The following is a 16,097-nucleotide window of genomic DNA, read 5'->3' on the forward strand; positions in this document are numbered from 1 at the left end:
ATATCTCCAACCACTCAGATGAGGATTTACCAGATAATTCAGCAGAAGAATCCTATGGCATACCCTTTGATCCTTCTCCTCCGCATTAAAGATATGTCTCCACCAGAGAGTGTATCCCTTACCAGCTTTGTAAAGAAAATGGGTCAAGCTCTTCTCTTCAAAATTGAGACAGAGGAAGAACCTCACTCTGAACTTCTTGACTATAAATTGCCACCAGTTGACTGTTTCAAGGTGCCTTTTACTTAGGGTCATGAGAGAGACTATTTAAGAACTGGGAGTCTGAGTAGCTAATAAAAAAAATTGATACAATGTACAGAATAAAAAAGTGGCCTGAACCCAAGGTTACCAAGTCAGGAGTTCCAGGTGCCTTTTTTCAGGTACTTGTTTAGACATCATGAAGAGTCATTAATTATTAGAGTTCACTAGTGTAAACTCGGTCACCCAGTGAATGTTGAAACATTCTTGGCAGTTTTATATAATTTACAGTGAGTTAGGAGATGCATGCCTCTTAACCGACTTGTGATTTGGTACATCTGGTTTATCACTGCAGGGGACCTGAGGCCCAGGCCAGTCATGGCATCACCCTTTAAATTGCTCAAAGATACATTCCCTCATCAGGTCTCCCCAAAATCCATCTTCCTCCCCTGTTTGGTTAACTATTCCTATATCAAAGGTCTGTAGGAATTTCTCAAAGAGTTCTGAATATAGGATATCCTTGCTAGCTGAGAGTTGCCTAAACAGCCTTATTAGGATCCCAAGTTTTACCCAAAACTCTAAAAGGGTTACCTGCCACAAGGTCTGGAAAATCTACAACCTTGTCATCGAATTTTATTACTTCCCATGTCAATTTAACTCTAATATCAGTGCACCTGAACCTGGTAACAGCTGTTCTGGAAATACTTCGATGATGTTTTATAACATCTTCAAACTCTTCTGTGATATTTATAATATTTTCCATTAAATAATCAATATAATCAAGGAGTAATGTGACAGGAAGATAATGAATCGGGAAGGTAATCTTTGCCATCTTGAATGTCCACTTGTTTAATACTGGGATAAACAAATATTCTAATCAGAGCTAGGAAATAAATTTGACCATATGTCACTAGAGATTATCTACAGCATACAATAAAGGTGATATTAGAAATCATGTTCAGCAGTGTAATAAAGGGCTCCTTTTACAAAGGCGCACTAGCGGTTTTAGCATGCGCTAGCCGCTACTGCCTCCTTTTAAGCAGGTGGTAATTTTTCGGCTAGCGCGCGCTAATCTTGTGAATGCACTAAAAATGCTAGCGCACCTTAATAAAAGGAGCCGAAAGTGTTAATGAGGTCTCTATCACCGCGTGCATAAATTTTAAAAGGAAATCTCTCAAGGATAGAATGTTCCGCTAAAGGATCTACTAAGATGTATAGCAGAGGAACAAACTTTAAAATTCTGTGCTTTGCTTTAAAAGCATATATTATACAAGCTTTTATTAGTTAATTAATTTAGGTCAATGGTAGAGAATGACGCGGATAACCGCGGGAAATAATCCCATGTCACTTTCTAGTGTCTGTTTCAACCTCACTCCTTCTATACCAACATTCTTCAAAGCAAAGCTTGCGGGTCAGTGGTTGTGGCCATTCAAACTCCGATTCTTCCCTCTCTCCTTAAAGAATGACATGAAGATGGTTTCTCGTGGTTATCCCCAGGGACGGGAACGGTGATGAATTTTGTCACCGTGTCATTCTCTAGTCAATGGGACTCTCCACCAGTGATTACGTTGGTATGAAGCAGTCTCATCAGCAGTGCTTAGCATTTAAAAAGAGCACTCCCAGCTTCAGGGCAGTACCTTCTGGCGTATTACAGCTAAGAAACAGCCATTTATCTTTGTCTTGCTGGGAATACTGTAAAAATCACTAATGTAATGTAATACTGCCAAAGCAGAATTGTTAATAAAATATATACCTTGTATATTGTAAACAAAGATAACATACTCTGGGAAGAGGTCCAGTGTACTAGTGATATTAACACAGCCTGAGCTCTAGCAGAAAAGTTAGCCCTTACCCAAAAAGCAAAGTATTTAAACAGGGTTTATCTTATCTGTTATCCATTCACTTGTATCTTAGTGGAACCTCCACATGTAAGTGATCTTTAAGCTGATAAGGGATCACATGTTCAGGGGGCACCTACAGTGCTCCTGATCCTCTAGGACAGGGGTGTCAAAGTCCCTCCTCGAGGGCCGGAATCCAGTCGGGTTTTCTGGATTTCCCCAATGAATATGCATTGAAAGCAGTGCATGCAAATAGATCTCATGCAGATTCATTGAGGAAATCCTGAAAACCCGACTGGATTCTGGCCCTCGAGGACCGACTTTGACACCTGTGCTCTAGGAACTAGTGTTCAGGGAGTAAGTATATATGTAATGGCACTGCATGTATGTAGGATTCTGATTTATATCCCCTAAATCCAAGTTTTACCCTGCACAGTCAAATCCTAACAAGTAATAACCCAGGCCATGTAGAGTAGATTGGTGGATACTGGATAACTGTTTTTCTGGTTAATTGAGAGTGTGTTAAGAAACTTGTCTAACACACTCACAATTCTCCCCCTCCCTTCCACCCCAAATCACCAGCGAAACAGTGGTCCTGAGCCACAAAGCCCTCCTCCCTCCCCTTAAACCCGAAGTGGTAAAAGCAGGTGGCAGTCCTGAGTCGCAAACCCCCTCACTCCCTCCCTCTCTTCCTTACCCAAAGTGCAGTGATCATAGGAGGCAGCCTCAAAACAGGCTGCTCATTGCTATCTCTAACAGGGCCCGTCGGAAGTGACACAGAGGAAAAGCCGTGATCATCAGAGTAAGCTCGCCGTGAGCAGCTTATGCAAGTTTCAAGTTTATTAAAAGTTTAATATAAACGCAGTGTCAAATATTTTCAATGCATATAATAATAAAAAATTGGGGGGGGGGACAAAGTAAAACAATTTATACAAGTAAACATACAATCTATGTACACAATTGGCGAAACATAAGGGAAGAGGGGTGAACTACAATTTTTTAAAGAAAGTAGAAGAACATTTAAGGAAAAAACAACATCAGGAGGGTAATTGAAAATGTTTTACAAATAAGGCTAGGCCTAAAAAGTGAAAGGGAGAAGTTGTGACCTATATATAGATCTGGTTAAAGTTAAGTATTTGAGCCTGAGATGCCTCTTTCGCCACTGTGCTTTGGGTAAGGAAGAGAAAGAGGGAGGAAGGGAGCGAGTGAGTTTGGACCAGCCCAGGACCGCAGGCTACTTCTGCCATTTCTGGGCTTGAGGGAGGAGGGCTTGTGGTTAAAGACTGTTGCCAAACTGGTGCTTCGGGGAGAAAGGGAAGGGGATTTGTAGCTGCTTCGGGGCTTGAGAAAGGGAGGATTTGCAGTTCAGGATGCTGCTGCTAGTGCTTCGGGGGGACACTTTTTTTTTTTTTGCTGATTGTGTGAGAGCCTCAGTTAACAGCCCCGGCTAACTGAAATTCTACTGTATTATAAAAATAGAAGCTTTTATTTACAGCACAAATTAGCATACACACATGAGCAAATGGGAATTATATGAAAGTTATGCAGCATGAAAGAGAGGAAAGCTATTATTGCTTATCTACCAAGTGGAGCAAACACACACAACAGCCCTCACTAAGCCTCAAAGACAGGCTATTTTTACTATCCCAAGGAATAACAGAGGTGGTTTACCACTCAGCGGCAAGGTCTCTTGGAGAGGCGCAAAGCAGGTGATGACGTCCTTCAGGTCTGATGTTGCAGTAGCCAGTGAGCCTGATGTTCTAATGTGCAATTTGGCTTATATAGAGGGTAAGTGTTGTCCCTCCCACTATTGCTCAATACATTGTTCTGAAAGTTTCAGGAAGGTTTCAGAATGTCCCAGAAGGGTGTGATCATCTTTTGCTGACCACATGAACATGAATTAGCAGTATCTGCCACAGGGCGAAAAACGTGACAATTTTGCAAAACCTCATGCACATTATATCAGCTCAATTAATTTCAGTTCCAGCTGGTCACTTGTAGGCTATAATATGTCCCTGCCAACACAGTAAGAGGCAGAAGCAGATACATGCTGTTCCACAACTATGCCTGTGTGATAAGCCACCAGAAGCTGACTCTTATGCTTCGCACACAGCAGTCTCACAATTCCAACAGTTATCTAAGAATTTGTTCAGTAAAAGAGAGTTTTTCTCAATCTGCATATGCTGAGGAAGGTTTTTCCATCAATAACATTTTTCCATTCTGGTACAGTTGATTATTTTATCTCATCTCGACTACTTTAACGCCCTCTATCTCAGAATTACAAAAAATTGCCTTTCTAGAATACAATTGATCCAGAACACTGCTGCCAGATTGATTTTTAGGAAATGTAAGTTTGATCATGTGACACTATTACTTTATAATCTGCATTGGTTTCCTGTGTATTTTAGAGTCCAGTTTAAATATGCCAGTGTTATTTTCAAAATTCTCTTTGGCATCTTCTCTCCGTTAGTCCCTCTATCTTGGAATCTTTATAGATTCTTTTTTGCAAGGGGCGATCAACAATTTTAAGCTATCTTGTCCATCTAATAAAGGTATCAAAAGAACCAAAGCTTTTGATCAATCTCTGTCCTTCAAGTTTACACAACTTTGGAATGATCTTCCACTTTTTATGAAGTTTTAGTACACTTTCATCCTTTTGCAAGTCTCTGAAAACCATCCTATTCACCAAACACTTTGGTAATTAATTCCTCTCCCACCTCTGCTATGTTACTATGTGCTTAATTTAATTACTGTTTTATATTTTCATTATCTTATCTAACTACTGTAAACCGAGTCGAGCTTTCTTGGATTGAAGACTTGGTATACAAAACTAAGCATTAGATTAGATTAGATTAGAAACAGTACAGTTTAGAGAGTGAAGAACTTGTGTGCATGATAGAAGAGCTGGACTTGGATATGATTGTATGTGATGATTTAAGGTAGCCAACCAGGTTGAAAGGTGACAGCGAAAGCTAGAAAGATGCTAGGGTGCATAGGAAGAGGTATGGCCAGTAGGAAAAAGGAGGTATTGATGCCCATGTGTAAGACTCTGTAAGACCTCATTTAGAATATTGTGTACAATTCTGGAGACCACACCTTCAAAAAGATATAAACAGGATGGAGTCGGTCCACAGAAAGGCTACTAAAATGGTGTGTGGTCTTTATCATAAGGCATATGGAGACAGACTTAAAGAACTCAATAAGTATACTTTGGAGGAAAGGTGGGAGAGGGGAGATATGATAGAGACATTTAAATACCTACATGGTGTAAATGCGCATGAGTCAAGTCTCTTTCATTTGAAAGGAAGCTCTAGAACAGTGGTCTCAAACTCAAACCCTTTGCAGGGCCACATTTTGGGTTTGTAGGTACTTGAAGGGCCTCAGAAAAAAATAGTTAATGTCTTATTAAAGAAATGACAATTTTGCATGAAGTAAAACTCTTTATAGTTTATAAATCTTTCCTTTTGGCTAAGTCTTAATAATAATATTGTAATTTATAGGTAAAGAGGCATATGATCAAGAAACTGTTTTAATTTTACTTTTGTGATTATGATAAAAATACCGAGGGCCTCAAAATAGGACCTGGCGGGCCGCATGTGGCCCCCGGGCCGCGAGTTTGAGACCACTGCTCTAGAATGAAAGGGCTTAAGATGAAGTTAAGAGGTGATAGGCTCAGGAGTAATCTAGGAAATACATTTTTTACAGAAAGGGTGGTAGATGCGTGAAACAGTCTCCTGGAAGAGGTGGTGGAGACAAGAGACTGAAATAAAGAAAGCTTTGGGATATGCTTGTGGGATCTCTTAGAGAGAGGAAGAGATAATGGTTACGCCAAATGGGCAGACTGGATGGGCCATTTGGCCTTTATCTGTCATCATGTTTCTATGTTTCTCTTAAAACATCATATAAAGGCTTCAGATATAAATTAAACACTATAGCCAACAGGGTAGACCCCTAAAGCACCTTCATGTTTAACTGATGAACTCAGATATAATAGCCCATTTCATTAGTATTTTACAATTCTGTAAATATGAGGAAAACCATCCATAAACTTCCCCCTCAAAACCCTATCCCATAAATACTGTAGTAAAATAATATGATCCACAGTATCAGATACAGAGGATAAGTCAAGTGAAACAAACAAAACTTTTCATGTTCATTAGGTCCTCTTTTTAAGACATCCACTATTTGATAACAAAAAATGTTTTCATATTATGTCTCACTCAGAAACCAACCTGATTAGTATGTAACAAAGGCATTCTTATCAATAAAAATAGTGCCACTGAGAATGCCTGGTTAGCACCCAAGCTGAAACAGACTATTTTGGGGATGTTCCAGGAATGGAGTTGGCACTTAGCTTATTAAGTGCTAATTTTCCGTACTTAACTTAGAAACATGGAAACATGATGGCAGATAAAGGCCAAATGGCCCATCTAGTCTGCCCATCCACAGTAACCATTATCTCTTTGTCTCTCTGAGAGATCCCACATGCCCAACCCAGGCCCTCTTGAATTCAGACAGATATCTGTATAAATAGGACCACATAAAACAATCTTAATATCTCTGTATACCCTGATCTTCAATGTCGAATCCTGGACATGGCCCAGCATAGAATTTCCAGGTATAACGCTAATTGCTATCGGCTAAATTTTGGTCCATATGTAGTTTCATTGTGCTATTTGAGTAGAGTCAGGGAGGAAGACTTTAAATAAAAGGAAGTATGGTATATAAAATTCTAAGTGGTAGTACTTTAATACTGAGCTACATTAATTACCCCTTTCCTTCTCTCTTAGGAATATTGACCACTACTATCCTTCCTTTCTTTTTATAGTCCTTCTTGCACTGTGAATTCCCTCTGCTCTGCCTGCTAAGATCCATTCAGAAGGTGAAGTGCAGAAAAACAGGAAGTCAAGCATTGTTAGATACGCCTATTTCAAGTTTATTTAAAATATTTGTAGATTGCAACTATTCACAATTCTAGGCAGTGTATATTGAAAACATACATAATAAAATAGTTTGCGAAGGGCCAACTAACTGCATGCAATATAATCCCTATGTCTCCCAGATGGGGAGGGTCTAGTTGTAGATATTCTTCCTCACTATCTTCATAATTAAAAAAAAAAAAAGAAAAAATCTGATAGAAGCAGCCTTCACATTACACAAGCCAGAAAAAAAAAATTTCTTGGTGCCTTGGGCTTTTTGACCTGTTCTTGGAGTTATTTGAGGCACTCATTTAGAAAATTGCATTGGATAAACTGCATCATCTTTAGTATCTAGATATGGTTGCTTTTTATGCCTTTGGGATAGTAGAGCCAAACATGAGCATTGGGCAAAAAAAGATTGGCCTTCGAGGGAATATATGATGGTTGGAGGACAAAATGCAATCAATGAACCTTTGGTAGCACGAGATAGCATTATATTGTCGCCACTATTTATAAAGCTAGGCCTGGTGAAACAATTTGTAAAGGCTTTGAATAAAGACAGTTCGTATATTGAATACATAGTTCACATATGTTACCTGGATTTACTATGGAAAAACTGAAGGCAGGAATTTTTGATGGTCCACAGATCAGATGACTTATAAATGACCCACATTTCATAGCATCAATGAATGAAATCGAATCATGTGCCTGGCCCTCATTTGTTCTTGTTGTGAAAAACTTTCTTGGCAACAAGAAGGCAGACAACTACACAATTAGTAGAGGATATGCTCTTTCATTTCAACAGGCTTGGCTGTAGCATGAGTGTTAAAGTCCATTATCTGCACAGTAAGAACATAAGTAGTCGCCTCCGCCGGGGCAGACCAGAGGTCCATCCTGCCCAGCGGTCCGCTCACGCGGCGGCCCATCAGGCATATTGCCTGAGCAGCAGTCCCTGACTAATTTTATACCTACCTCTACACTTATCTCTAAACCTTCCACTGCTCTTATCTGTACCCCTCAATCCCTTTGTCCTCCAGGAACCTATCCAGGTCTTCCTTGAAACCCTGTACTGTGTTATTTCCTATCACGGCTTCCGGAAGGGTGTTCCATGTGTCCACCACCCTCTGTGTGAAAAAAAATTTCCTTGCGTTTGTTCTAAACCTGTCCCCCTTCAATTTCATCGAGTGTCCCCTTGTTCTTGTGGTTTCTTTCAAATTGAAAAATCTGTCCTTGTCAACTTTTTCGATGCCCCTCAGGATCTTGAAGGTCTCTATCATATCTCCTCTGAGTCTCCGCTTCTCCAGGGAGAACAGCCCCAGCCTTTTCAGTCTGTCAGTGTATGTAAGGTTTTCCATACCCTTAATCAGTTTAGTTGCTCTTCTCTGGACTCCCTCAAGCTAACTAAGATCGCTTTCCAGAGAATCTTGGTGTTAAGCGAAGAGCAAGGTGAAAACTTTCACCAAGACATAAAAACAATGGAAACCAAGGAAGATGGGATGCAAACACGATGGCAGACTATTGTTGGAATCTTATGTGGGATTGTCCTAGCAGATCCCATTCTCGGAAGAGTTGCAAAAGGAGCTTCTTGTGTGTCGAATGACTGGAAAGTTTGTATCATAAACTTGTGTGCTTTTAGTATGAAATAAGTAGATTTTCATGTTGTACACTTTTTAGTTCAAAAGATTTTTATTAGATTTTCTTATAAACAACATAACATAAATAAAATGTACAAAATATGTAGTGAACTTCCATTCATGTACAAAATGAATATTCATAAGTAACAATATAAATGATGCAATAAATCAAACTGAGAAGTCATCAGAAAGAATACAAGGAAGGGAAGGTATATGAGCTTCAAGGAAAAGATGAAAGGAAACAAAGAAAAGGAAAGAGGAAAGAAGACTGTCGTGAGAAGTGAGAAACAAGAAAAACTAGAAAACAAGAAAAGAACAGGAGTGGCCAGCTAGTTAGAATGAATAAACTGATCTAAAAATTTCCATGTTGAGAAGTGTCCTGAATAGCATGAGGATAGTTGGATATACATCGTTTTTCAAAAGCATATTGTTCTTATCTTTGATAGAGGCAGAGAGAGTTCCACCAGAAGGAAATCAGCTGATTTCCAGTTCTTGAGTATATGCATAATGGCAGTAGTTTTCCTTTTAATATTTAATGTGTTTCCTTCATGCTTAAAAGATATTAATTTAAACACTACATTAAAATATCTTGATTTTTTTTAAATTGGTGAGCAGAGTGAAAAGTGGTATATGGCACATGTGCTGTATCTCAAAACATAGAGCCATTTTTGGAATCGGAAGGTCTAACATTTGAGGCACCAAAATGAGTGTCGGCCAGTGTTATATATAAAAACACAGTCAATACTAGTGCTTTCAGAGTGTGGTATAGAAATAGCACATAAGCCAAATAAATAATATAAAAACCATAAACAGGCCATTAAATGCATAAAATATACTAGGAGAAAACAAATATGCAATCCATAAAATCTTGCTTAAGATTAAGCCATAGCGAAACATGTGAGGTCTAGCCGCTCAGTATGCTAATAAGCACTAAAAGACTTAAACAGCCATTGAGATAAGTAAACTTATATTTAAATCATGTTAAAAATTACATATTGGTAAAAATTATTAATAGATTAAAGATTAAAAAGCAATATAACCTAGACCTATGAGGATTTAACACAATTCTCTCCACCAACAGAAATCACGTATTGGACAGTGGAGGAGTGTTTCTGAGGTCTTTAGATTAAGAAAGCATTAAGATTGTATAAAAGTATATAAGAATTGGATTGAATTGAAGTAATATTTACTTAGAGTGAAGATATACTATTATAACAATTTAAGGCTCTAATTACAGTCAGTGATTTGTACAGACCATCTTAGAGGCTCCATAAAAGCTAGGCATTAATCTGGTTTCTAAACCAGGTATTGTAGCAAAGAGGAGGATGAGAGGGGGAGTAGAAAAGTCCAAAAAGAAGACAGCAATGGAGGAAGAAAGCTGGTGGGCAGTTTCAGGTAGAAGTGTGGATATGAAATCAAATGGTGGATCAAAAATTGTTAATGTGATATCTGCCACTTTCTTCTGAGTTCTATTCTGGTATATGGACAGTTCTTTACTCTCATTTGCTTTGCATCCTGCTGAATCTGGCAAATACTAAGATTTTTGCTGAATTTTTGGTGGGGGAAAAATGTCATGTACACTGTCAATTTTAACTGCTTATTCACAAGATCTACTCGGCCCCATCCTACCCATCTACAGCATGTCCCATGCACCGTCAGACAAGTAAAGCAGTAAATATCCATTTTAATGAGTAATTGATTTTATTTATATTTGAAAACCACTTTAAATTTATTCTTAAAATGGTATATAACTTTTATAAATAAATACTAATACACTTCACACAATAATGATAAAATTAACTACTTACCAGTGTAATGTTAAACTTTTGAAAAGTTCTGTTGAAATCTTTAAGCACTAGCAATGAATAAATAGTACCTTTTGGTGCTACACCTAATCACCAGTTCTTGTAGAGCTCTTGTGCTTCTTAGTGCAAATTTTGTCTTAGGACAAACATTGTTTTTCTAGATACCATGAATCAGAAGAAACCAAAGAAGCCCCGGAAGATGCGGCGGGATGAGCGGCAGCCTGAAGTAGATGTGGATAGCCCTGTCATAGATGAGTCTGCCTTGTCCAAGAAGGAGTTGCTTAGTTTGCAGCAGGCTGAAGATCGGCTGAGACGGGACTATATTTACCGGCTCAAAAGGGTAAGTGCTGTTTTGTGGACTTCTATGTACTATGCTTTCATGATCTTTGCTCACAGGTTAGTGTTGCTGATTAGTTCCTCAGCATGCATAGTGATTTGTCGACTTCTCCTGGTGGAAGATTTCATTTTACAGAGGGGCAAGAGCTCTGTGACACACTGTAATAATGTTTTTATTATTATTATTAGGCTTGGCATCCTAATTATATTGTAAACTAGGACTTGTTTAGAATGGAAAGGGTAAAAATGATGTCAAGATCTGAAGTACCTGGTTTGGGAGAACTAAATGTAATATTGGAATTTGTGGACAGATTTAATGGCAATATATTAAAGAGAAGACTAGTTGCTTTGTCACTTACTGAACAGAAGGGTTATCATGTTCTAGCACACTTTTTATCTTTTATTCCTTATCCTCCTAGATTAGTCCAAATTGACAGATTGAAGTAGAAACTTGAATATTCTAATGACATCATCAGATGACAGGTGGTATAACCTGTATTATTCCCAGTATTTCTCAGTCTCCAGAAAAATGGTGCAAGTTGACTGGTGTGGCAGGATTTCTTTTGAAAAGACCTTTCTCCCCAGGATACAGCCCATAGCCTGTAGTCCTTGAGGTTGAGCCTTGCTCTCAAGGAGTGGTCCATGGATGTTCCTCTGGTCACATGTGGAGGTATCTTTTCCTAAAGGGCCCCAAACTCTAGCCCGTGTGCTTTGCTTATGAGGCCAGCTGGGGTAACCCTAAGAGGCCTCTTCTGGTAGGGTTGAGTAATGTATTCCTTTCCTCCCCTGCTTTTTCCCCTGGGCTCTACCCTTTTGCAGACTATCAGTTTTGCCTTAACTTTTCAAGTTAAAAAAGGACACTTGCTGGTAATTGGGTGCTGCTTGTTAATATAATTGAACAGACAGGCAAGTAGGGGATGACTGAGGCAGGCCTATGCTAGACTTCCTGGCTGTAATTATTTTCCCATCAACCAGGAGTTTTGTTAGGTAGCTGAGGTAGGGTTCATGAAAGGAGGAAGATGCAGCATGGTATGGAGAGCTGGCAAATTTATAGCGCAGTTGGCTCTTACTATCCTTGTTTGTGATAGGATAGAGTAGATACAGAAGGAGCACTTCTGGAGATTGGGCAACAGGCTCTCATGGTTCCTTCCAAGGAGCCAATTTTGATGGATATGGCAGCCATTTTGTTGCTGAATTGCTAGAATCGAACCCAATGTGGTTTGGTTCAGAGTCCTTTGGATTGGAGACTCCTCTCTTTCCCCTGGGGGCAGAATTTGAGCTTCCTGGGATGGAATTTGAGTTTCCTGGGATGCTTTTTCTGTCCTGTTTATGGAGTCGGGAAGCTGGGAGAATGCGAAGGCAATGCGAGTCTATCATGGAGCCCAGGATGGGCTCTGCGATCAACTCGCTTTGCCTTCATGATCTATTGGTTGATCGCAATCTACCTTTTGGGCATCCCTGGTCTAGTGGAACTCTAGAAAATATGAGGGAAGGGTAAATTTCTCCTTTTGTAATCATAGATCTATCTTTTAAAAATTTTACCCAATAAAACTGCAAATTGATTTACCAGTAGATTCTATACAGTTTTTCTTTTTTTTGTCTGTGAAACTAACACAACTACAGTACCGTATTTTCACGCAAATAACGCGCACCCGTATAAAACGCGCACATGGGTATAGCGCGCAGAAATCACGATGATATGTACAAAAACTTTGGTATACCGCGCTCACGGGTATACCGCGCATGCTGCCCGACGCTCCTTTTGCCCGCCCTGACTTTCCGTGCGCTGTCCCGACTCTCCGTTCACCCCCCCTGACTTCCGTGCACTGTCCCCCCTTGAAGGTCTGTCCCCATCCTGAAAGCCTGATGCCCCCCCCCCCGACGTCCGATACATCCCTCCCCCCCGAAGGACCGCCGATTCCCCAACAATATCGGGCCAGGAGGGAGCCCAAATCCTCCTGGCCACGGCGACCCCCTAACCCCACCCCGCACTACATTACGGGCAGGAGGGATCCCAGGCCCTCCTGCCCTCGACGCAAACCCCCCTCCCCCCAACGACCGCCCCCCCCAAGAACCTCCGACCGCCCCCCCCAGCCGACCCGCGACCCCCCTGGCGACCCCCACGACCCCCCCACCCCCCTTCCCCGTACCTTTGGTAGTTGGGCCAGAAGGGAGCCCAAACCCTCCTGGCCACGGCGACCCCCTAACCCCACCCCGCACTACATTACGGGCAGGAGGGATCCCAGGCCCTCCTGCCCTCGACGCAAACCCCCCTCCCCCCCCAACGACCGTCCCCCCCAAGAACCTCCGACCGCCCCCCAGCCGACCCGCGATCCCCCTGGCGACCCCCACGACCCCCCCACCCCCCTTCCCCGTACCTTTGGTAGTTGGCCGGACAGACGGGAGCCAAACCCGCCTGTCCGGCAGGCAGCCAACGAAGGAATGAGGCCGGATTGGCCCATCCATCCTAAAGCTCCGCCTACTGGTGGGGCCTAAGGCGCGTGGGCCAATCAGAATAGGCCCTGGAGCCTTAGGTCCCACCTGGGGGCGCGGCCTGAGGCACATGGTCGGGTTGGGCCCATGTGCCTCAGGCCGCGCCCCCAGGTGGGACCTAAGGCTCCAGGGCCTATTCTGATTGGCCCACGCTCTCTCTTGCTCCGATCGTGGATGCGGGTGCGGGTGGGAGCGCGTGCGAGCGGTCGTTCGGGGTGGGGGTGCGAGTGGTCCTGCCGGGGGGGGGATGTATCGGACGTCGGGGAGTCGGCCGGGCAAGAGGGCTTGGGCTCCCTCTTGCTCCGATCGTGGATGCGGGTGCGGGTGGGAGCGCGTGCGAGTGGTCGTTCGGGGTGGGGGTGCGAGTGGTCCTGCTGGGGGGGTGAATCGGGCGTCGGGCGGGGTGGGAACTATGTTTTATAACTTTCGTATACCGCGCTCACGCATATAACGCGCGAGGGGTATGCGCGGTAGGTAAAAACGCATATAACGCGCGCGTTATATGCGTGAAAATACGGTACTTCTGTTTTTGGTTTAAGATTTTTGGGGAAATAAAAACGGCCCTTGACACTCCTACTGCACTAAATGCTAATGCTCTTAACTGCAACTAGTTGTATTATTTTAGAACCAAAAGAGCTTATCATGGTGTATATTAGGGTAGTTTGTTCTGGATGCTCAATGTTTGTCATTTATGTATTTTTTAAAAGGGATCAGCTTTGAAATAAGTTTCTGCATTTTATTCACATATGTCTTCCTACATTTTAGCGACCTCGGAACTATCCTACAGCTATGTTCACTTGTAAGCTGTGTGATGTTTTGGTTGAGTCTGTGGCATCTGCTTACAAGCATATCAAGGAGAAGAGGCACAAAAAGATATTAAAGGTGAGTGAGCTGCTATCAGCTGATTATAATTATCTTTTTTTTGCTTTGAAATTTGCCCTCAGCCCTTCCTTCCTGTAACTAGAGCAGCCTTCCCATGGCTGGAGCCTACCATAGCCTCTGCTTGGAAGAGGGGGAGCATGGAGAGCTATAGTTGGTTAAGCCCTAAAAAAAAAAATATCCACACACTTAGCCATCCTTCTGACTTTGAGACAGGTAACTTACAACTTTTTACAATCCTGAAAAAAAAATCCAGACAGTTGGCAGTCCTAACCTTCTGAATCCTGAGCACATCTGACAGGGTCCCCATAAATATTTGGGCTCGAGGCACATGCCTAGATTGCCAATGCCTTAATCCAGCTCTGTTTATATCAGAAAATTTTTCATAAAACTACCCCATCGAAAAGAGTTTTCCTTGGACCTTATTGTATAAGCTGCAATATATATATTGCTCAAGATGTTTAGTGTGTTGGATTTTGTCCATGCAAGGCTTTGACTAATAAAGTCAGTGCCTTGAATGAAGCCTTAAAGTTGATGGAAAGCTAATGAAGTTTTTTTCAAAACTGACCCAAACCAGTAACCCCCCCCAAACAAAAACAATGTGTACTCCATTTCTTCAAAAGAAAAAAGGGACAAAAGGGGCTCATCTGAGAACATCAGTAACTTATAGAAATATAGAAAATGACGGCAGATAAAGACTATATGGCATATCCAGTGTGCCCATTCATACCACCCTCTGAATTGAGAGATACGGTCATCGTCTTCACCACCTCTACCAGTAGACCATTCCACACATCCACCTTCCTTTCTGTAAAGTATTTCTTTAGATTACTTAATCTGTCCCCATTCACCTTCATCCTTTGCCCCCTCATTCCAGAACTTCCTATGCATTTATACTATGGAAATATTTAAATGTCTTTATCATATCCATCTCCCCTTTCTTCTAAAAGGTTGGGATTTTAAATCTGTTCCCATATGGTTTATGATGAAGACGTTTACCATTTTAGTAGCCACCCTCTGAGCCAACTCCATCCTTTTTATGCATTTTTGAAATACAGTAAGATGCATTAATTGGCCCTTAACGTGACCTAAAAATCCCAAGTGCCACTGTTCTAAAAATAGTGCAGCGATATTTGTCGCCAAGTATTAATAATGAAATGCAAAATATGCAAATGCATGTTTTGCATATCATTAGTATGCAGAAAGCCTAATGCAACTTCTGGTGATACACCACAAGTTGTGTTAGGGCCTCCAAAGCATACTAAAATAACCCCTAGTGATAAGTCACGTGGGACTACCACTTAGGGTGCCATTGAACGGACTGTGTCAGAGTGGCCAGGGATGATTAGTCTTTGCTCCTGGCTGTACAGTTTCTGGACCCCAGATGACCCTCCAGGATTCCTCGGATCCCCCCTCCCTACCGGTTTTCTTTCAAGTAGACATTAAGAGGGGACTGAGTTGGGGGAGTGGGGGAGACCCAGAGTTAAAGGCCAGGAGCATCAGGCTACAGTTTTGTGTGGCCTGATGCTCCTGGGCCTTGTGAATAATGCTGCAGGTGAGGTAGTTTTCCTCCCCTCTTCGGAACATGAGCTCTCTCCAAGTTTTCCGCAAACATCTGAAAACCTGGCTTTTCTCAAAAAATGTAAGTCTCCCTCCAACTTAGGAATCAAGGAAACTCTTATATCTTGGCATCCCAAGTCCTCTAAATTTTCTTCACACTTCTACCTCTAACCCTCTGTTGTAGTTCCTTCCTATTTCTCCTACTGTAAACCGCGTCGAGCTCTACAAACGTGGAGATGATGCGGTATACAAACCTAAGGATTAGATTAGTTTGCAAGCAGTGTTATTCCTTTAAGATGGGATTCAGCAACCTGTGGTGCTGGGATCTCACAGGGAATCAAGGTACGGTAAAGGGCAAAACTTTACCACACCTCAATGAATTCTCCCCTATAGTAATATGAAGGTTATAATTAAGACAGTAACCACTTTGCCATTCTT

General features: G+C 41.6%; 1 protein-coding gene across 3 annotated transcripts in view; it reads left to right on the forward strand.

The window, feature by feature from the left end:
* TUT7 (terminal uridylyl transferase 7) overlaps window positions 1-16,097 on the forward strand; it is a 317,026-nt gene that overhangs the window by 42,419 nt on the left and 258,510 nt on the right. For all 3 annotated transcript variants that reach the window (XM_033927693.1, XM_033927688.1, XM_033927701.1), the window contains exons 3-4: window positions 10,553-10,731; window positions 13,986-14,102. In XM_033927693.1, the coding sequence (XP_033783584.1) occupies window positions 10,553-10,731; window positions 13,986-14,102 (296 nt within the window). The remainder of the gene's footprint in view (window positions 1-10,552; window positions 10,732-13,985; window positions 14,103-16,097) is intronic.

This window comes from Geotrypetes seraphini, chromosome 1 (assembly GCF_902459505.1).
Source record: "Geotrypetes seraphini chromosome 1, aGeoSer1.1, whole genome shotgun sequence".
Lineage (NCBI taxonomy): Eukaryota > Metazoa > Chordata > Amphibia > Gymnophiona > Dermophiidae > Geotrypetes > Geotrypetes seraphini.